A 22,113-nucleotide genomic window follows, 5' to 3' on the forward strand; every position below is an offset into this window, starting at 1 on the left:
ATGTGGCACTTGGTGCCATGGTTTTAGTAGTCATGAGGTATTGGGTGGCAGGTTGGACTTGATGATCTTTGAGGTCTTTTCCAACCTCATTGATTCTATGACTCTATGATCTTTATATACACCTCTCAGTCTCCACCAAGCTGAAGAGACCCACACTTAAACTGTCCTTGCATCTTGAAGAAGTAAGGTAAAGCTTGTACTGCACTGTTAGGTAAATCCCTACCCTCGAGGCTTTACATAGGTAATTAATTTGATTTTAAAACACAGCTACTCCAACGGAAGTATCTTTGCAGGTAGGAAATAACATGTAGATAAGTTGATGTAGAGATAAGGCATTACCATGGCAAGCAGGCCAGAGTTGTTTCTCTTCTGGAGAGCTGCCTCCTTGTCTGGGTGAATTTGGCAGCATTACATGGTTACAGTTTGAAAGATAAACAATTGCTTTAAGTGGAGAAAAATGGAATGAACAGCATCAAAGTGCTAACCTTTCTCTTCCTTTCTTTTTCCCCTTGGCTTTTGAGGGGTGTGTAGACTTGGGGATGGAGCTGTGGATTTATTTCCAGGTGACTATTGGATGTGTAAAATGCACACTATTCCTTCAGATGGGAATGAACTCCCTCGTGTATTGCCTGCCTTCCTTATTCTTGTGTGTCTTTGAGATCAGATGACATTAATGCAGCTCCTGGCCAGCTGGTATCATCAATTATTTTCAGAACTAATTTGAGAAGGTTCCTTTAATGTTAATGACTGGCCTTTCTTGAGGGAAGATGGATGGTATTTAGACTTTGGTATTTCTGGTTAGCACAAGGGGCAGCTTCAGAACATTGCTAAGTAAAAGTGGAGAGTCTGCAGGAAGCAGCACCGATCGCTCTGTCAGCGAGTGCTCGCTGCTTTCTCCTTGTCTTAATCACAGAATATTGACTGTACAAAGCCTGCTGGTCACGAGCTCTCTTTGCCTTGTAAGTTGCATGGTGAACATGTACAGAATGAACACCAAACTGCCTTTGGAGCCCCAGGAAGGGGGAGCGTGTGAGGACGTGTGCGCGCCGGTGTGGCCACGATGGCAACTGCGCTGCCCGTTTGATTGTGGTAGCTGCAGAAGCTCATTCATGAAGCTGTTGTCCACCTAGGTCACATTTTCACACTTTAGCTAGTTTTGATGATTCTGCAATGCAGATGGTGTCACGAAGAAACATAGCTCCCAGGAAAGTACAGTGCTAAATCTCTTGGGTTGCAGTCTTGCACTTTTATTTGACCGTCGCAGTCAGAGTAGTTCCCTTTCCATTGCTTCTGCTGCTCTTGCTTCCCTCCTCCTTGTTGCTTTCCCTCCTCCTCCTTGGAATTCCTCTGGATAAATGGTTCAGCTCACTGGAACAGCAGAGAAATAACCTCACAATACACAAATTACCAGATTTTGCTGAACTGCTGTTGACTGTGTTGGTCTTTGCTGTGGGACCAGGCAGATGTCAAAGGTGTGACGAAGTGGATGGAGTTTTCTGCGTAGGAAACTTTGGGATGGCTGGAGCTGGGTTTGTGGGGAGGCTGTTTGAACATGACATCCCCCTCCTGGCATGATTCAGCTGAAACACCTTGTTGTGATCTCTACTGCTGCTCTTTGATTGCAAGACCTGTCCTGGTGCCCAGTGCATGCTGAACGGAGGTGAAAGTAAGGTTCTTAAGACAGAGTTTTTTCACTCTGTTGTAGGCCTTATTGCATCTCAATGTCAGGTTTATCCCAAGGTGATGTGAGTACCTGATGTGTGCTGCTCAGGAGCTAGGCCACTGTCATTGGAACTGCTGACTTGAGTTGACAAGTGTTAATACAGAAACTCATAAAGGTGGTCTCTCTAGCTAAGGAAAGAGTGACCTTTTCAGGCTTCATTTCTAGAAAGCCAAGAACCCTTCCAAGACTTCCCTTACATCCAGGTCATCAGGGTCATTGTCATTTGGAAAGCACAAAGCAAAAGGGTGGTCTGTAGGACAGCATTAAAGATTTGTTAAGGAGATAATTAGTTTTGTTTTCCTTAGCTGCTGAATGATAGGAGGCATATGAGGCACCTCCTGAAGTCAAAGATGAACTTGGAGAGTTCCTGTCCCATTACATTTAGTGAGGTGTGCCTACTCCCCACAGAAAACAACACTCATTTTTCTTTGAATGTGTTTTTTTAGATTGCACCTGCAGTGTTGGCATTCTCAAAACATTTGTTTGTTCCTCAACAGGTATCAAAAATACATCAAAGAATGAAGATGAGTGTCCCAGCCCACAGAACATTCTCTGCTGCTGATAGGATTGGTGATGTAGGTATGTATGCTATCGTGTTCAGATTTAGTTGTTTTATCAGAGTCCAGAGTAAAACTGCTTCTGAAATACTCATGGAATCACAGGCTGGTTTGGGTTGAAGGGATCTTCAAAGCTCATCTGGTTTGACTCCCCTGCAGTCAGCAGGGTCTTGTGCAACTAGAGCAGCTTGCCCAGGAGACCTGACCTGGAATGATTCCAGGGATGGGACAGCTACCACCTCTCTGGGTAACCTGGGACAGGGTCTCACCAGCCTCAGCATGAATTATTTTTTCCTTTTATGCAGTCTAAATCTCCATCTTACAGTTCAAACCATCACCCCTTGTCCTCTCACAACAGGCTCTGCTCAAGTCTTTCTCTATTTCTTATAAGCCCTTCTTTATATATTGAAAGGCCCTAGTAAGGTCTCCCCAGGGCCTTCTCTACACTGAACAAGCCCAACTGCTTTAGCCTGTCTTTGTAGCAGAGGTGATCACCATCTTTATGGGCTCCTCTGGCTCTGCTCCAACAGGGCCATGTCTCTCCTTTGCTGGGAACTCCAGAACTAGCCCTCTAGCACTGCAGGTGGGGTCTCAGCAGAGTGGAGCAGGGGGCAGAATCTCCTCCCTGCCCCTGCTGCCCACGCTGCTGGGTATCATGCACTGGGGCTGGGCTGGGAGTTACAGTGCTGGCTCATCTCCTGCTTTTCATCCCCCAGCACCTTCAACTTTTCTCTGCTGGGCTGCTCTCCAGCCCTCAAGGCCCAGTCATCCTGTGGACTGCTCCTGGGGGTGACTTGAAACAATCCTTCCACACTAAGGCATGGTCTAGTCATGTTGCCAGACCTTCTGTAGGCATGTGGTACACGACAGTCCTTAGGGCAGACCTGGAGGAGGTCTGATCATGGGAAAGCTTTGCAGGATTTACCCTGATGTTTGATATGGGACTCCCTGCCCATCCATGATGTCAGACACACCGCTTCCAGCCAATGTCCTCCTAATGCTGAATGGAAAACACCTTGCTGCTGGTACCTAGTGGCCAGTTTCACTGCAAAAGGAACCTAAAAAAATAAAAAGGTTGGAAAGAAAAAGCCCATTCCTTATCCCTTTAAGCTTCCTAGCTTGTCTGAACTTACTAAGGATCTGTGTGCTAAAGCTTTACAGTCCTGGGGCAAAAGGCCAAGTATTTTCATTTACTGTTATCATTGTCTCAGGTTTTAGCCAGTATTTGTTACAGAAAATCATGGAAAGGGCCTTGTGAAATCCAGAAGTCTCATATTTTGTATTTTTATTCAAGTCTGCATTTATTTGTGTGTATACAGACATATAGAATTCTACACATTGGCCACAGCAACCCCATGCAGTGCTACAGGCTGGGGTCAGAGTGGCTGGAGAGCAGCCAGGCAGAAAGGGACCTGGGGGTACTGGTGGATAGTAGGCTGAACATGAGCCTGCAGTGTGCCCAGGCGGCCAAGAAGGCCAATGGCATCCTGGCCTGCATCAGGAACAGTGTGGCCAGCAGGAGCAGGGAAGTCATTGTGCCCTGTACTCAGCACTGGTTAGGCCACACCTTGAGTCCTGTGTCCAGTTCTGGACCCCTCAGTTTAAGGAAAGATGTTGAGTTGCTGCAAGGTGTCCAGAGAAGGGCAACAAAGCTGGGGAGGGGTCTGGAGCACAGCCCTGTGAGGAGAGGCTGAGGGAGCTGGGGTTGCTTAGCCTGGAGAAGAGGAGGCTCAGGGGAGACCTTCTTGCTCTCTACAACTCCCTGAAGGGAGGTTGTAGCCAGGTGGGGGTTGGTCTCTTCTCCCAGGCAACCAGCACCAGAACAAGAAGACACAGTCTCAAGCTGTGCCAGGGGAGGTTTAGGCTGGATGGTAGGAAGAAATTCTTCCCAGCAAGAGAGATTGGCCATTGGAATGTGCTGCCCAGGGAGGTGGTGGAGTCACCATCATTGGAGGTGTTTAGGAAGAGACTGGCTGGGGTGCTTGGTGCCTTGGTTTAGTTGAGTTGTGTGGGATGATAGGTTGGACTTGATGATCTCTGAGGTCTTTTCCAACCTGGTCTGGTCTATTCTATTCTCTTTGGAAAAATGTAAGATTCATCTAGTGTATTAACTACTAAATGCAAAGCTTGCATCCTATATGCCAAGACCCTGAATTTGGAGTTGATCTTGCATGGGCAGACCTTACTGACCTCGGAAAACTTTCTCAGTGCTAAGTCCTCAGTGGAAGAAGAAACAGAGAATTATTAGTAGCAGAGATTCATAAGGTCCAGATGTACAGGTAAAAGGCAAAAAGCACATTGAAAGGAAAGAGTTAAATTATTTGGGTTTAGAGGTTTGGAAGTGGAACCTCTTTCACTCATTCCTCTCTGAGACATGAGGGACATCAAGTTGGCGATGAGTTACCTGAGGAAGTCCCTCAGGCTCCTGCTTTCTCTTGCATTAGCTCTCTGTGTAGCTATGTATAGTTATGTTTTATATGAAACTTTAAGAGCGTAGAAAACACCAGATTATGTTGCTAAATTAAACCTGGGGCTTTCAGATCCATCTCTAAGGCTTCCAAACATTGCTGCAAGCTTTCGTTGATGTTTGGAAACCGACCATGGGAAGAACATTCCTTTTTTAACCTGGGTACGGCTGAGTGTAGCCTTCTTAAGTACATTAATTCTTTCTGCTTAATTGCTGTTCTCTGGGACTTTTTCATGTGATGAGAAGAGGTGAGGACACCCCAGCCAAAGACAAACAGTGCCTCTCCCTGTTATTTGATAGCGTTCCTCCTTCTCTCCATCTCCTCACTCAGCAGGATGGTCCTTTCTCCCTTCCCAGTCATTTTCTGCGGTGTGTTTGTTATTCTTTCACATCCCTCAGTTTACCCTTCCATGTTTTCCACCCTCTTCCCATGCTTTTTGTGTTATGAGAAGGAAAGGGTACAAAGAAGATTACAGGGATTTGGGTTCTGATCACGTCTCTCATCCTTACTCTGCTGTAGTGAGGAATAAAGCTGGCTTAGAGAAGCAGTCACACAGGGACACCAAACTGCAATTTCGTTGAGTACCTGAAGGAGATGACAATGCTGACAGGCCAAAGGAAACTGGTCAGGATATTGCAGTTGTGAGGACCATACTCACATGGGTTTCCTACCCTTGGATGTCTCTACCATAGCTCAGAAAAAGTGGTGGGAGCCTTCTGTGCTAGCAAGGTGGTTGAACAACTCCTTCAGATTGGGAACTGGACGTCAACTGACAAAGGTAAAAGCTGACTGCAGCGTGAACACCTTGCCAATGCATGCACTGACATGCCTGTAGGATGCATGTAGGAACACTTCCAAAACCATTGACACTAGGCACCTAGAGGTCTCTGCAGCAGCTTCAAGAGGAGCTGCAGGGTGAGAGTGAGATCTTTATCTCTTCTAGAAAAGATGACAGTGTCCCACCTTCGTGCTGACACATACTTGCACCACAGTGTGCTATCCTGGAATCAGCTGAGGATCTCTGAGGCTGGAACATCATGCAATCAGGCTTTCCAAACCCAGGTGCCCCCAGGTGCTTGCCTGAATGAGCAATGTTCTGGAATTGCTTTGGAGTTCCTGCTGTGCCCTGCTGCTGGTGTGCGTGGACACTGCCTGAAATGACTTCTAGCAGGCTGGGAGTGATTACAAGCCTTTGGGAGCAGTAATGCTGGGGGTAATAGGCTTAGGAGGAACAAGTGAATGAAAAGCTTTTCAGAGGGTTTGGTGACAGAACCTTCACTTTGAACATGGGATGATCACAGACTCCCAGAATTAACCAGGTTGGAAAAGACCTTTGAGATCAAGTCCAGCCTATGACCCAGCACCATCTAATCAACTAAACCATGGCACTAAGTGCTTCATCCAGTCTCTTCTTTTAAATGTTCCAGGGATGGTGACTCCACCACCTCCTCGGGCAGCCCATTCCAATGGCCAATCACTTTCTGGGAAGAATTACTTCCTAGCATTCATAATGTTCCATGATCTCTGCTGGACAATGCTGTAAACATTGTCCAAGAGAATGAGGGAAAAAAAAAGTCTTCACATAAAATCTTGATAATTTAGGGATGAGAATTGATGGGAATAAAAGCCCACAGATGAACAAAGCCACCTAAAGGGCTGAAAGCTAGGAGAAAGGAGATTATTCCTGCTAATCTCATAGGAGAGATAAAAGGGAATAAGTTAATGGATCAAACTATAGGACATTTTTTTGTCTAAGGTATATAGAGAATAAAAAAGTAGTCATAATGCAAGATCAAAGCTGTAATCTGGTTAGCACAACACTGAGTTGGTGGAATAATTCCTGTGTTGAGAAGATTAGCAGCGAAGAAAGCAGGGCTGACTAGCAGGAGGAAAGGAGAAAGCCTTCCTCTGTGTAGGTGGTGTATCCTCTCGAGTTCAGGGAGTGAAGCTGCTTGTGGAAACTGTGGATCATGATGGGAGGGGAGGAGAGATGCTGTTCTGTTTTGGTGGGAGGCCAAGGAGCCAGGAGAATCTGTCGGTATTGGGCAGCGCTGCATCCAGGGTGCTTGAGGGCGCTTCTGCCTTGTGTGGACAGTTGTGTTGGGACAGGGTTTGCAGCCTTGGCTTCCTGGATTCGTTCTGATCTGGTTGCTCAGTCCTTGGTTCACCCAGTGTTAAGTGTATACATGATATGTTTTGTATTTAAAGGACCAGGAAATGCTGATATTAACCATGCTTAGGAAGTTGGTGAGGAGGAAGAGAAATCAAGGCAGTGGCTTCTAAGAATGGGAATGTAAGCTTAGAGGAGGACAGCAAGGTAAACTTGAGGTAACTGTTATTTGGGGATGTGGGATAGCTGCCCAGCTTGCTGTGGGACAGGAAGGTAAGTCTGCTTAGTAGCTTTGGAACTATGGTCATTTCCAGTCAGCAGGTGTTGGTGTTAAGTGAAGATCTGTGAAGGTGGCCTGCCAAACATCCAAAGGAGGGAGTCTTGTGAAGATCAAATGGCCCTGCTTTGGCTAAAACTGATAGAGCAGGGCTACAGTAACAAACACCCAACTTCACAACAGCTTTTGAAGGCCAGAGTGAGGAATATGGCAATCCCTCAGTGAAACTTCTCAAAGGGGTCATTGCAAAGTGTCTTCAATGTGTGGTGAAAGATGAGCTTGGTACAGTCTTTGACTTCAGCTGCTATTCCAGCAGAGCTTCCTCTGGGCTGTTTTGGACAACAGTCTTTGAAATGCTGATGATAGGACTGGAGAAAGTGGGTGTCACAATCCACACTGCATGCAGCAGGAACCAAGCATGATGTTTTCCTTGCAATTGACTGCTTTTTGTTGTTATTTCATAAGGATGTACATTGCTTTCTCAGGGCCTACAGAATTTTAGTGGAGAACTTACTAGAATTCCAGTAAACCTAATTTAAAGTGAATTATTCTTTAAGTTCATATGTGTGTGTGTATATATAAAAACTTTCTAAGAAACTGTTGGTGAACAGACAAATGGTTAATATATATAATTTCTAACAGCTTATAGAATCAACAAGGTGGGAAAAGACCTCTTCCAACCTTAGTTATACTGTGATACTGTGACTTCAGAGATCATCAGATCCAACCTGGCACCCAACATCTCATGGCTACTAAACCATGGCACCAAGTGCCACATCCAATCCCCTCTTGAACACCTTCAGGGTTGGTGACTCCACCACCTCCCTGGGCAGCACATTCCAATGGCTAGTAACTCTGTCAGTGAAGAACTTTCTCCTCACCTCCAGCCTAAACCTCCCCTGGCACAGCTTAAGACTGTGTCCTCTTGTTCTGGTGCTGGGTGCCTGGGAGAAGAGACCAACCCCCACCTGGCTACAACCTCCCTTCAGGTAGTTGTAGAGAGCAATAAGGGTCACCCTTGAGCCTCCTCTTCTCCAGGCTAAACAGCCCCAGCTCCCTCAGCCTCTCCTCATAGGGCTTGTGCTCGAGGCCTCTCCCCAGCCTTGTTGCCCTTCTCTGGACACATTCAAGAGTCTCAATGTCCTGCTTCACCAACTAACAATCTCTTTGTTATGGAAACTCTTAATGTTTAAAAATCTGCTGCTTCTAAGTTCTGTCTGCAAGGCTTTTATTTTATCATTCACACTTCAAATATTTCTCCAGAGTTTGAAATGACTGTGTGTGTTTTATGTGACTAGAAAACCTGGTGGTTGCTGTAAGAAATGGCCTTTACAGCCAGAAGTATAAACCTGTTGACTACAAACATCTGTATGAGCTTGCTGCAGGAGAAAAAAAGGCATCTGCAGAAATTCAGTTAAAGGTATGATTTTTTTGTGTGTGTGCTGTTTGTAGTGGGACTGCTTTTTAAAATGTAGTTCTCATGTTTCTTTTCACTCCCCCAGGGAAGCTGAGAATGAACAGCAATAACAAATTGCTGTGACAGTGTTCATCCAAAGAGGGCAAAGGATGAGAGCTTCTCACAGTTAGGGTTATGGTGATTTGGAGTTCCTTTGAATCAAGAGATGCCAAATGTTTGTGGTTTCTGCTTCTCAAAAAGACAGGGAAAAGATCTGTATCCAAGTGCTCTGAGGAAAGTAATCCAGACTCATTACATCAACTATTCAGAATGCTGGGTGATGAACAATTTAGGGGAATACATGGAAAGGGGATGTTGATCCAGAAAGAAACAAACCAGAAGGATATGGAGAGAGGATTTCAAGAAGTCAAGAGGAGGTAGATCTTGAAAAGAAAATTAAAAGGGGTTTTTAAGCCCTAAAATGTGAAGTGTAGAGCTGGATAGAAAGGTACAAATAGCTGCAGCATGACCCAGGTGGTAAATAGGAGAGTAGTCTGCTTAATATGAGTGAAGTTCAACAAATACTTTTATCAAGAATGATTTATAATGTGTGGATAAACTAGCATCACCAGCAGAACTGAAGCAGCAGCAAAAGCTGGGGCTGTCAAGCTGAAAAGAAGACCAAGTATGAGTTTTACTTGGCCATGTCAGCTCTGGGGTGCTTCATTTAGCTGGAACACTTTTTGCCTGCCCCATTGTTGTAGCCATCAGGGTTGGATCTAGCCTGGTTCATTAGTTTGGGTTGGGTGCTCCACAAGCAATACCTCCAGAGACACATTTGGTAAAGACACAGCTAAGCTCTCACATAACAACCTAACTCTTGGGTCCTGCTGCAGATCAGATTGGAGCTGTTCAGATGTCTTTGTGGCATGCTTCTGGGATGGGTGGTTTCTGCAATTGTGGCCCTGAGCTGGCTGCTGCTGGTTGCTGTGGAGGTTCCAGTGACACTGACCCACTGCTGTGTGACACTGTGCAGTTGGCAGTCAAACTGGGGTGGGTTCTGAGACCGACAGTGGCTTTGAGAGCAGCCAGACCTTGCTGGGTAGAACCAGCCTGGAGATAGCTTTTAAAAACTGATGTGCTGGAGCATCTCTGTGTCTTGCTTCCCAGGCTGTCCTTTGAATCATAGAATCAGTCAGGGTTGGAAAGGACCACAAGGACCATCTAGTTCCAACCCCCCTGCCAGGGGCAGGGACACCTCACACTAGATCAGGCTGGCCAGAGCCTCAGCCAGCCTGGGCTTAAACACCTTCAGGGATGGGGCCTCAACCACCTCCCTGGACAACCCATTCCAGGGCTTCATCACTCTCATGGTGAAGAACTTCCTCCTCATGTGGAGGAGAATGTAAATTATTACTATTTTTAATTTTGTGCCATTCTGACAAGGTGGCTCTGATGGTTTCCAACATTACCTACAAACCCATGGAAAATATGGAATAATTTTGGCAACAAGCTCCTTAAACAACTAACCCAAATGTATGGGAAGGCTTGGGGTCATCCACAGACTAGCTAGGGGTGTGTTGAGCCCACAAGATGACTCCAGCCTCTCTGGAGCATGTTTTGCTGGCATTGGGTGTTCACAGTTGTGTGGAAATAGAGTTTCTGGATTGGCATGCTGCACTGTGGAGTGGTAAATATGTGTGAGCTGCTTTCAGTGTACAACTGATTCAGTGATGAGTGTTAGATGGCTCAAAAACATCATCACCTTTACAGGAAGAAGTGTGAAGCTGACATTGATTTACATTCAGCTGAAATAGTTCCTTTAGGCTGAGAGACAAAAGAAGGGGGGGGTGTGGGTGGGAAATGGCAGATTTGAAACAGTCCCCTGGAGCAGGAATGTTACCTGAATGCTTGTTCAGGAAGCTGCAATTCCAGCATAAGGGTAATGCCATTTTTGTGCTTAACCTATGCTAGCCTGGCCATTTGTTGTCTCTCCTGTCCTTGGCTGTTCCTCTGAGCCAAGATGGCCCTTGGAATGAAGGGCTGCACTGAAGTGTGTGGAAAACATGCCAAAGCAGTGCCTGAAGTGTTCCTGTGTGGGTAGCTGGGAGACCTGATCAGGTGATGTCTCTGGTGCATATAAAACATAATTCAGAGTCTTCATTCAGACAAGATTGCAGAGTTCAAAGGAAAATCTGTTGGAGAAATGTGGGATTATGATAAAGTTCTGCCCTAGGTGATCCTGCTTTGGCAGGGGAGGCTGGACTCCATCTCTGAAGGTCTCCTCCACCCTTTAATGTTCTGTGTGATTCTAACAACCCCCAAATTCCTGTAAATTGATGTCTAAAACATTTAGAAAGCCTTTGAACCAGAGCTATGAAACGAGCTCTGTTGGTTAGTAATGTCACCATGTGCTGCTTTGTTCTGATGCTGTTTCTCAAATCTCAGTCCATGGAATGTGTAGAAGCATAATTTACTAGCTCACTCTCCTATCCTGAAGCCTTACAACAAAACAAGGGGTTGCTCATGAGGCTTCTCTTTGTATTTAAAGTAGCAAAGGGTGACAGTGAATGAAAGCAAAAATACCTACTTCCTTTACAGCGTTGCTCCCTTTAATGCAGGTTAAGTATAATATAGCAAAAGCTCTGGCAGATGTTTCCTCATAGATTGGCAGTGCAAAATTCTCCTGAATTCATTCAAGCCTTAAACTAATTTGTCATCATCTTTTGGTATTTCACCTCTTCAAGCATTTTCCAGCTGAGTAGGTAGTAAAATAGACATGCTGAAAGCTCCACGGAATAGAATGTGTGCCCACCTATTCCCTTTGTTGCTGATTCAGGCTCGCCGCCTTCTGAGCGCCGGGTTGCTCCCCCACTGAGACGGAGCCAGAGCAGCAAGTGGTGAATCAGCTGCTGGCTGCCTAAGGAAGAAAAATGCAACACCTACAGGAGAAAGAAAAAAAGAAAAAGGAAAAGCTAATATTGCAGCAGCTATACATAAATGTCATTGATGTTAAAATAATCTAAAATCATTTCAGTTTCAGAATGGGTTTAAGGCTGTGTGGAATTTCAAAGGGCTTTAAATACAGCACTTTGTTTGCTAAGTTTGCTCTTAGGCACCTAATGGTGAGAGGAAGCAATAAGTTACTTTTTAAACATGAAGATATGTAAGCAATAAAGATAAGGAGACATTATCTTTGATTCAAAAGCATTGTAATGTGCTGATGGAAAGCATAAAGCAGGTGTTCCCAAGCTCTCCCCTGGAACAGTCACACACAGGCCTTCCTATCGACCCCTTGTTTCTCATTCTCTGTTCTCTCTATAGCCCCTGCTGCAGCTTCTTATGCAGGTGACACCACTAAAGCAGGGCTGCTGTAAAACCACAGTGGGTTCACAACCTTCTAGTTGTGGTTCCTCTTTATGTGACTGTCTAGAAACCAGCTATGTTCAACCAGGCTTCTTAACCACAGCTTCATTTGAGAGGTGTGTTTCTAGCTTCAGCATTTCAGGTGTTCTGTTTTAAAGTAAGGTTTTAGCTTTGGTGGTGGATGAAGGAGGGGCTGTGCTTTGAGAAGTGATGAGATTCTTGCTTACCTGTGTGTTAGTGCTGCAGAGTACTGTAGAGCTCCCCTCGGAGCAGCTTGCTGGTACCACCTGCCTGGCCACGGAGGGCACAGACAGCATGTCTGGAGGGGTTTGCTTTTGTGTACTCCTGCATGTGAACACAGAGCAGGTAAAGTGTGGTTTGGTCCAGCTGTCAGCAGGCAGGAAAGGTGGCTGAGCATTTCAAACAGATTGCTTCCACCTGAGCCAAGTGGAGAACCAACATTTGTGACTCAGAAGCTGGGGTCTTTCCTATATGAGACCTGGAGTGAGACCTCAGTTGTCTCTCCCTGTAGTAACCTAGGCCAAGAGATTGCATTTTTTTTCTTGTCTTCCTACCATTCTGCAGCAGAATAATCTATCTGTAGGAAGTTTGGGGAGGAGAAGTGAAGGGCCTTTGTGTGGGCTGTGGGAGCCCCTACAGTCAGAAGGGGGTTTGCCATTTGGCTGGGGCAGGTGGTGTGAGGGAAGGTGGTGGCAGGACAGCAAAAAGGGAAGGAGCAGGAAGGGAGCCAATTCTGAACTGAAATGCTGCTTTGTCCTGAGGATCCACACCAAGAGGCCTGTGGTGGCAGGAGGATGAGAAAGAACTGACTTGTCTCAGGGGCTTCTGGCAGCCAGGCTTCTTCTGATCTTTTTTCCTTCATTGTTGCTTGGCCAGAGTCATCTGGCTACTGCTTCATCAGCCTTTCCCTGACTGCTTTTCCTCTAGTTCAAGCAGGAACTCCATCTGTCTCAAAAGCAAGTATTTCTATTTCATCTGTGGTTGGAAGCAATGTTTTTGTGAAGCCCTCAGACAGTTTCAGAGCCTCTTTAATTGGATAGATTTTGGGAAAGCTCTCTTTTAGTAATCAGTTCTTGAAAATCTTTCTCCTGGCAGAGATGCTTTCTCCCTCTTTCATCTTCCCACCTGTAAGGAGGTGCTTTTTTTTTTCTTATGCTCATCTTTCCCCCTTCACCTCCTGGGAAATAGGGATGGGGGGGTGGAAAGAACATGGACTGCATTTTTTCCCACTTTCTTTTCTCATTTAATTGGGATTTGAAATGGATTTTCCCCACACACACACACCCCCCATGAAAACTGGTTAGATATGAAGCTGTTGTTCTCTAGAAGAAGCACAGTTTGGAATAAAGCTTTTAGGTTCACTGTTCTGTAGCGAAAACCTTCCACATGAAGGCAGTTGATAAAGCTATTGAACAGATTCGAAACACTTATAAGCTTTAATTTTTTTTTCCCCCTTCTGCAGATTGAAAAAACAAAGCAAGTTTCAAAAAACAAAAAAGAGCAAATGCTGCTGAAACAGCACCAACAAGTGTGGTGGCAAGAGCATAAAAGACTGAGTGAGAACAGGTAAGAGCTGAGGAATCTTAATTAGCCATTGTTAGAGAAGGTCTTCAGTGAACAGATGCTTGTGTGACACCCTTGATTCAAGGGACATTGAGAGGAAAAGATTAAAATACCTGAAGTGGAGATAGTTTTTTGTGCAGGGTGTGAGAGTTGTGACCTGCATTGAGAGGAGTGTGGAGACACAAAGAGAGAACACAAAAGTATTGACAGCCACCTAAACATGAGCCTGCAGTGTGCCCAGGTGGCCAAGAAGGCCAATGGCATCCTGGCCTGCATTAGGAATAGTGTGGCCAGCAGGAGCAGGGAAGTCATTGTGCCCCTGTACTCTGCATTGGTTAGGCCACACCTTGAGTCCTGTGTCCAGTTCTGGGCCCCACAGTTTAAGAAGGACATCGAGACACTTGAATGTGTCCAGAGAAGGGCAACAAGGCTGGGGAGAGGCCTTGAGCACAGCCCTGTGAGGAGAGGCTGAGGGAGCTGGGGTTGTTTAGCCTGGAGAAGAGGAGGCTCAGGGGAGACCTCATTGCTCTCTATAACTACCTGAAAGGTGGTTGTAGCTAGGAAGGGGTTGGTCTCTTCTCCCAGGCAACCAGCCCCAGAACAAGGGGACACAGTCTTAAGCTGCGCCAGGGGAGGTTTAGGCTCGAGGTGAGAAGAAAGTTCTTCCCTGAGAGATTCATTAGTCATTGGAATGTGCTGCCCAGGGAGGTGGTGGAGTCACCATCCCTGGAGGTGTTCAAGAGGAGATTGGATGTGGCACTTGGTGCCGTGGTCTAGTCATGAGGTCTGTGGCAACAGTTTGGACTCGATGATCTTTGAGGTCTCTTCCAACCTTATGATACTGTGATAGGGGAGAACAGAGTGGATGATGCTCTGCATGCACCTCTCCATGATGATCTCATGTATTTGTGAGAGCAGCAGAGCTTTTTAGACACTTTTTCAGACATTTCCTTCAGAGTCTGTCTCTGGATGTGCATATTGATTACACCCAACAGGGAGCTTTGGTATTGTTCTTTTCTGTTAGCTTGTGTGTTGTAAGGGAGGTTGTAGCCAGGTGGGAGTTGGTCTCTTCTCCCAGGCAACCAGCACCAGAACAAGAGGATGCAGTCTCAGGCTGCACCAGGGGAAGTTTAGGTTCTTCACAAAGAGTTGTTAGTCTTTGAAATGTGCTGCCCAGGGAGGTGGTGGAGTAACTGTCCCTGGAGGTGTTCAAAAAGGGATTGGAGGTGGTGCTTGAAGCCACTGTTTAGTAGTTATGGGGTGTTGGGTGACAGGTTGGACTTGATGATTTTTGAGGTCTTTTCCAACCTTATTGATTCTATGATTCTGTGTACATCAGATCCATGAGAGCATTTTTTGCTCTGAGGAGAGAGTCTTCTATAGAATAGAATAAACCAAGTTGGAAGAGACCTTCAAGATCATTGTGTCCAACCTATCACCCCACACCACCTAATCAACTAAACCATGGCACCAAGCACCCCATCCAGTCTCTTCCTAAACACCTCCAATGATGGTGACTCCACCACCTCCCCAGGCAGCCCATTCCAGTGGGCAATCATAGAATACATAGAATAAACCAGGTTGGAAGAGACCTTCAAGATCATCGCGTCCAACCCATCAACCAATCCAACTCCGCCCAAGCAACTAACCCACGGCACCAAGCACCCCATCAAGTCTTCTCCTGAAAACCTCCAGTGATGGTGACTCCACCACCTCCCCAGGCAGCCCATTCCAATGGGCAATCACTCTTTCTGTATAGAACTTTTTTCTAACATCCAGCCTGAATCTCCCCTGGCGCAGCCTGAGACTGTGTCCTCTTGTTCTTGTACTGCTTGCCTGGGAGAAGAGACCAACATCTGTCTGTCTACAACCTCCCTTCAGGTAGTTGTAGAGAGTAATCACTCTCTCTATGAAGAATTTCCTCCTAACATCCAGTCTAAACCTCCCCTGGTGCAGCTTGAGATTGTGTCCTCTTGTTCTGGTGCTGGTTGCCTGGGAGAAGAGACCAGCCCCTGCCTGTCTACAACCTCCCTTCAGGTAGTTGCAGAGAGCAAGGAGGTCTCCCCTGAGCCTCCTCTTCTCCAGGCTAAGCAACCCCAGCTCCCTCAGCCTCTCCTCATATGGCTTGTGTTCCAAACCACTCACCAACTTTGTTGCCCTTCTATGCCACCTTCATGTCCAAGTCCTGCACTTGCCACCTTCCTGGGCAAATTTACTTTATTAGAGTATTTGAGGCTAATCATTCTTGAACACTTAATGAACAAGAAATTACAGCTTCTGTAAAACTCTCTCATATCTTCCAGGCAAAAAACAGAAGCAGAAATAAAGACTTTTCTTGATGAGGAAAGCCACAAGCACAACTTTTTGGGAGATGTGAGAGACTTGGGTGAGAATTTTTTATTGATGTTGACTATAATAAGTAAGACGTTATCTTGATTACTTGAGGTTTCAAATCCCCATCTTGGCAGGTGTAGATTAGAAAGCAGAGTGCTGTGTAGTATTTTGTGTGTTTGAGAAAGCTCTCTGTTTGATTTTTGGATCTAGAGCATCAGTTATCAAAGGAGCGGGCTGCGTTCCGGGGAGATACTGTTGCTCCTATCTGGCAGCTGAAAGAGCGGTTGAAATCCAGGCTGTCTGAAATGCTGTCTTGCCTGAAAGCTAAGATCAATCCAGCTGAGATGTTACAGCAGGTTGGTATTTTAACTTTGCTTTGACGATTTATTATCACGGTGTATTTAGCACCTCGTTTTTGTGTAATGCTTGGAGAGTGTAACTGACATTCAGAGCATCCAGTAACCTCTCTGCTTGCCGCGGCGTAAATCAGCGAAGCCTCTGCGAGCTGTGGAAATGAGGCTCTTGGTTTCTGAAAGAGGAGCTTTCATGCTGAAACAAGACAAAGAAGTAACAGTAATCTGTTTCATCAACTAGATTGAGTTTGTGAAGAAGCAACAGAAAGTAATCTTGGAAGCCCTTACCCATGAAAGTCTGGCTTTGGAAAGAGAGCTTGAGGACTGTAAAACAAAAGTAAGCGAGCTTTGTAAGCTTAATTGGCGAGGGTGGCTTTTTGAGAGAGGAAATACAATGCAGGGTAGTCTGAGCAGCCTTTTTTCATCGCAGGCATTAGCACATTCTTTTGAAGAGATAAATGGAGTTTGCCTTGAAGTTCCTTCAGCACTCCTGTCTTTGGAATGCCCCTACCCTGATGTGAAGACCTTAGTTATCAGTGAATACCAACAGCTTGCCAGCTGCTTCCGGTCTAAGCTCCAGGAGATTGATCAGCAATTAGAAGTTTTACATAGGTAATGATGTCTGCCTTGGGGTTTCTTTTTGCTGGGTATAAAATAATACAGTTATGTGTTTTGTAACCTATAGGTGCTGCATACATGCCTTGGCCATTGGAGTTGGTACTGGCTTATGAGAGCTGAGAGCTCTGCCCTGCTCTCTGGGGTTAGACAGCCTGGGAGAACTGAGGCAATCCCTTCCAAAGCTCTCATCTGAAATAATCAGTGAAAAGTTCTGGGGATTAAAGAACCAACAGTCTGCTGTGCCTCAAATGCCCTCTTCATGTGCCCTTGTATGAAAAAAAATGATTCTTTCTGTATGGTAATTACCCTCAAATGTATGCTAGGAAAGTGGAGTCTTTCTGAGAGGGAGAGCTAGAACGTTTTTATCTATAAAGCAGATCAACAGACCAATTTTTTTTCCACAAGTTTTGGATCACTGCAGTAATTCTCTGAAAGAAATGTAAAAAGGGTATGTAGCTTGGGTTCAGAATAATCAAAAAGGAGGAGAAAATTTTCTGCTAACTGAAATCTTTGTAGAAAGACCTCAAACATTCATAATGATCAAGAAGCGTAACATACCTGCGTGGCTATAGAATAAAGCTTAGCTTTGCTGTGTTCACAGCCAGGTGGGATGGCACCTTGAGCAACCTCATCTAGTAGGAGGTGTCCCTGCCCATGGCAGGGGGTGGGAACTAGATCATCTTTAAGGTCTCTTCCAAACCATACCATTCTATGATTCTGCTGAGGCTAACTTGAGTCTGGAGATAATGGGCTGCAGATACCAGGCCAGATTTGGCTTCTTTTTGCCATGCCATCTGCTGATATTCCTCTGGCATGGAATGGCATCAGGCTTTAAGAGGACTGAGAATAGGAAGGTCAGTGGAATTGCTTAAAGCCTGGGCAGAAGAAAGTGGAGAGAGCAGGGAAGTCCTGAAGTTTCTTTGGTTAAAAAATCACATGCTGCTTCTAAATCTCCCTCTTCCTCTATGTGCACCAACAGCACTGCTCCTAAATCTCCTGCCACTGCTGCTGAATCATTTTGGGGGTGCTGGAACAGGTGTAAGGTGTTGGATCCCATATGAAGTGATGTGTTACAATCTACTTAGGGTTGTATTAATTGTACAGGTATTCTGTAGGTGGTTCTTCTGCTACCTGGCACATGTACATGATTCGTTTAAGAGCCGTGAGAACACAATACTTACTAAAATTGTTCTGATCTTTCACGTATTTATGCCATTTGTTAAACAGCAGGTGGCAAATTTACAGCAGTTCCTTGGCTCTCTGAAATTTGGTTACAGTTCATAGAATCATAGAATCAGTAAGGTTGGAAGAGACCTCAAACATCATCAAGTCCAACCTGTCACCCAGCACCTCATGACTACCAAACCATGGCACCCAGTGCCACATCCAACCCCCTCTTGAACATCTCCAGGGATGGTGACTCCACCACCTCCCTGGGCAGCACATTCCAATGGCAAATTACTCTTTCTGTGAAGAACTTTCGGCTCACCTCCAGCCTAAAGTTCCCCTGGTGCAGTTTGAGACTGTGTCCTCTTGTTCTGGTGCTGATTGCTTGGGAGAAGAGACCAACCCCCACCTGGCTACATCCTCCCTTCAGGTAGTTGTAGAGGGCAATAAGGTCTCCCCTGAGCCTCCTCTTCTCCAGGCTAAGCAGCCCCAGCTCCCTCAGCCTCTCCTCATAGGGCTTGTGGTCCCCAGCCTTGTTGCCCTTCTCTGGACATGTTCAAGAGTCTCAAAGTCCTTATTAAACTGAGGGGCCTAGAACTGGACACAGTACTCAAGGTGTGGCCTGACCAGTTCTGAGCACAGGGGCAGAATGACTTCCCTGCTCCTGCTGGCCACACTGTTCCTGATGCCAGTCGATCCTTGGGGTCTCTTCCAACCTTAGTTATACTGTGATACTGTGAAAGAAGTTTTAACAGCCTCTGTGAGAAAATCTCTGACAAATGCTAAGTCCTTAAATATGCACAAAGTCTTTCTGGTGGTTTTAATTAAAAATTGGGAGGAAATTCATACATTTAAATCCCCTGACCCACCCAGCATGTGTGCTACTGAATAATAGACAAACAGCCTTGGAGGTGACAGAATCTGTGAAAATGGTTGGGAAATCTGCTGTGGGCTTTTCATTCATCACACACCAGGTTTGAATTGGGTTCCTGAGTTAGCTAATTCTGCTCTGGTAATTAAGCACCCTCCAGACTTAAAGATAAACTGCCATGTTTGTAGGGGGGAAAAAAATGTCAGTTGTGGGCATGAAAATATGCAGTGATACTTTGAAGGAAGGGAGTTCTGATATCTAGGTGGGAAAAAGGAAATGAATGTAGCTGAAAGAAGTGCCTGGTGGTGGTGGTTGTGTCAGCAATTTGCCAGTGGGATGTGAGGGTAGGTTGTGTAGGACAACTGACCCAATTTGGACCAGAGCCTGCCAGTTCTTGTTAGCTGGAGATGCATGAAATCATAAATGAACCACCAGCAATGGTCTGAGGCATTTTATTTGAAGATAGATCTTGGTCTTTTGCTTCTTTGCTTTCCAGTCTCCCAAATCTTTAGTCATAGAATTGTCAGGGCTGGAAGGGACCTCAAGGATCATCTAGTTTCAGCTCACCTGCCACGGGCAGGGACACCTCACACTAGAGCAGGTTGCTCAGAGACCCATGCAGCCTGGCCTTAAAACCCTCCAGGGATGAGGCTTCCACCACCTCCCTGGGTAATCAGTTCAGAGTTTCACCATCTTTATGGTGAAGAACTTCTTCCTAGCCTCCAATCTGAGTCTACCCACTTGTAGCTTTGTTCCACTACCCCCAGTCCTGTCACTACCTGAAGCCCTAAAAAGTCCCTCCCTAGCTTTCTTATAGGCCCCCTTCAGGTACTGGAAGGCCACAATTAGGTCTCCTGGGAGCCTTCTCTTCTCCAGACTGAATAGCCCCAACTCTCTGTCTGTCTTCATAGGAGAGGGGCTCCAGCCCCTCTGATCATCCTCGTGGCCCTTCTCTGGACACATTCCAGAACCTCCAGGTCTTTCCTGTAATAGGGGCTCCAGACCTGGACACAGTACTCCAGGTGGGGTCTCACCAGAGTGGAGCAGAGGGAGGGAACCACACTCCTCTTGATGCAACCCAGCACGTGATTGGCTTTTTGGGCTGCAAGTGCACACTGCTGGCTCCTGTTGAGCTTCTCATCCACCAGCACCCCCAAGTCCTTTTCTTCAGGGCTGCTCTCAAGCCAGTCCCTGCCCAGCCTATATTGGTCCTGGCTTGGGATTGCCCTGACCCAGATGCAGGACCTTGCACTTGGTCTTGTTGAACCTCATGAGGTTGGCTTGGGCCCACCTCTCCAGCCTTTCAAGGTCCTTCTGGATGGCATGTGTTGCTCACTTTTGTTCCTGTGCTTTTCTGCAGAGCAATGATAAAATGTGTTTTCCAAGAAGAAAAGCAAGACTTTGTTCTCATGCTATTGCTTACTTCCAAAAATCTGGGGTATATGAAGGACACCACACTCTTTGTCACTTCTTACACTTATATTGGCTAATTTGCATGCAAATATGTTATGGGCTTGCCTTGTGGTTTAAGTGTTCTATAATTCATCAAGCTAACTTTGATCCAACAATCCTGTCAAGCATTGAGTGGCAGGTTTGTGACCTTGGTGTGTATCCACTGCACTGATGAATGCAGCCTTAACGAAGCCTTTGCAATCATCCTCGCTGCTTTGTGCCCGAAGATAGCAAACATTCTCCTGCAATATGTTATTTTTCTCACTTCTGTGATTTGCTCAGTAGAACAATTATGATAACATAACTGAGTCACTTTGAGGATTCTCTGTCATTCTTCCTCTCCTGTCGCATGCTTGAGCGTGCAGTAAAGAGACCTGAAGTTGATAGCAGCCTTCTGGTGTTCCACACCTCGTTGTTTAACTGCTGAGGCTGTCTGAGCAGAAAGTTGGGAAAATGTGCATAGAATCTCCAAATTAAAATCAGAATAAAGCAATGGTCTGCTATATTCTTTGTTGGAGCTGAGCTAGAGGAGGGGAGATTTAGCTTTGACATTAGGAAGAAGCTTTTCACCATGCGGGTGGGGAGACACTGGCACAGGTTGCCCAGGGAGGTGGTGGAAGCCTCATCCCTGGTGGTCTTTAAGGCCAGGCTGGATGGGTCTCTGAGCAACCTGATCTAGTGTGAGGTGTCCCTGCCTGTGGCGGGGGGATTGGAACTAGATGATCCTTGAGGTCCCTTTCAACCCTGAGAATTCTATGATTCTGTGCTTTCCAGCCCTTCTGAAATGTGTTTTGCAGCATTTATTGCTTTCAGAAAGGGAGAACTTGGTTGTTTGGGTTGGTTTCTGTTTGTGTTTTTTTCCCCAAGCATAATATAGGATGTTTTATAATCTAAATCATCTGCTTTTGCTGCTGCTAAAAGACAAATATTTGTGTTTGAGAAATACCCAAGCCCTGAGTTATCCCACGGAGCTGTGGATTTGGAAGGGATGTGTTTGTTGTAACTGGTGATTCTCTAAGCACCATTACTCTTTCTTTCTCTTTTTTCCTTTGGCCATGGTTTCCAAGGATTTCTGAATTATTTAGCCAACTGAAGGATGAATGGAGTATGGTGTGTTCAGCCCTGCATCCCCTGCAGCAGCCTTTTGGGGGTATTGGGGTTAAGTCCAGAATATTCAATTCCTCTTTTCAGGCCTCTTCCCAGGATGTCTCTGGTACAACAATCAGTGACTGACATAATTAACAGTCAGGGAGGTTAACATCTCACTTGGTGGCATTGTGGCAGCCTGTGTGCCTGCAGGTTCCACAGGAGCATCCGTCGCTGTTGCAAAGGGTCTGTGGGGGACTCCAGGGCGAAGAGGGGACCTTCCCTTCCCAGTAGTTTGTATTCCTTAGCACGTGTGAAGCCAGAGATGACTGCAGGGTGAATCTGTTTCAAGGGAAGCAGCTGCCTCAGGGGTGTGGAGTACCAGACAATTGCTGTGTTTCAGTTCTGACACAAAATAAAGATGGCTCTGTTTCCTAGCAGAATGATACATGGAATGAAAGCGAGCACTCCATTGCAAATTTGGGTCATGCATTCAGCCTTGTGAAAGTTTGTCAATATCTTGACAGTGAATGAGGCTGATATCAGCCTAAATATTCCTGTAAATGTGTTGGCACTGCTGGAACTCAGCTGAGACTAGCTCTTCCTTTCTGGAATTTTACAGCCATTGAAGTGAGGCAGATCTTGAGGGCAGGCAGGCAGGCTACTTTGGAATTCTCCTCACATTTTATGGGTATGAATACACAGGGCTGAATCATGCTGCCTTTTTTTCTTTTTGGCTATTTGTCTGTGA

The 22,113-nt window shown here is 45.9% G+C and overlaps 1 protein-coding gene across 1 annotated transcript in view; it reads left to right on the forward strand.

The window, feature by feature from the left end:
* Window positions 1–977: 977 nt before the first annotated feature.
* Window positions 978–22,113, forward strand: part of CCDC148 (coiled-coil domain containing 148) — a 69,257-nt gene continuing 48,121 nt past the window's right edge. The window contains exons 1-7 of the mRNA XM_054173547.1: window positions 978–1,089; window positions 8,434–8,555; window positions 13,381–13,484; window positions 15,785–15,867; window positions 16,026–16,171; window positions 16,410–16,505; window positions 16,599–16,780. Of these exons, the coding sequence (XP_054029522.1) occupies window positions 978–1,089; window positions 8,434–8,555; window positions 13,381–13,484; window positions 15,785–15,867; window positions 16,026–16,171; window positions 16,410–16,505; window positions 16,599–16,780 (845 nt within the window). The remainder of the gene's footprint in view (window positions 1,090–8,433; window positions 8,556–13,380; window positions 13,485–15,784; window positions 15,868–16,025; window positions 16,172–16,409; window positions 16,506–16,598; window positions 16,781–22,113) is intronic.

The sequence above is a fragment of the Dryobates pubescens genome, chromosome 2, assembly GCF_014839835.1.
Source record: "Dryobates pubescens isolate bDryPub1 chromosome 2, bDryPub1.pri, whole genome shotgun sequence".
NCBI lineage: Eukaryota > Metazoa > Chordata > Aves > Piciformes > Picidae > Dryobates > Dryobates pubescens.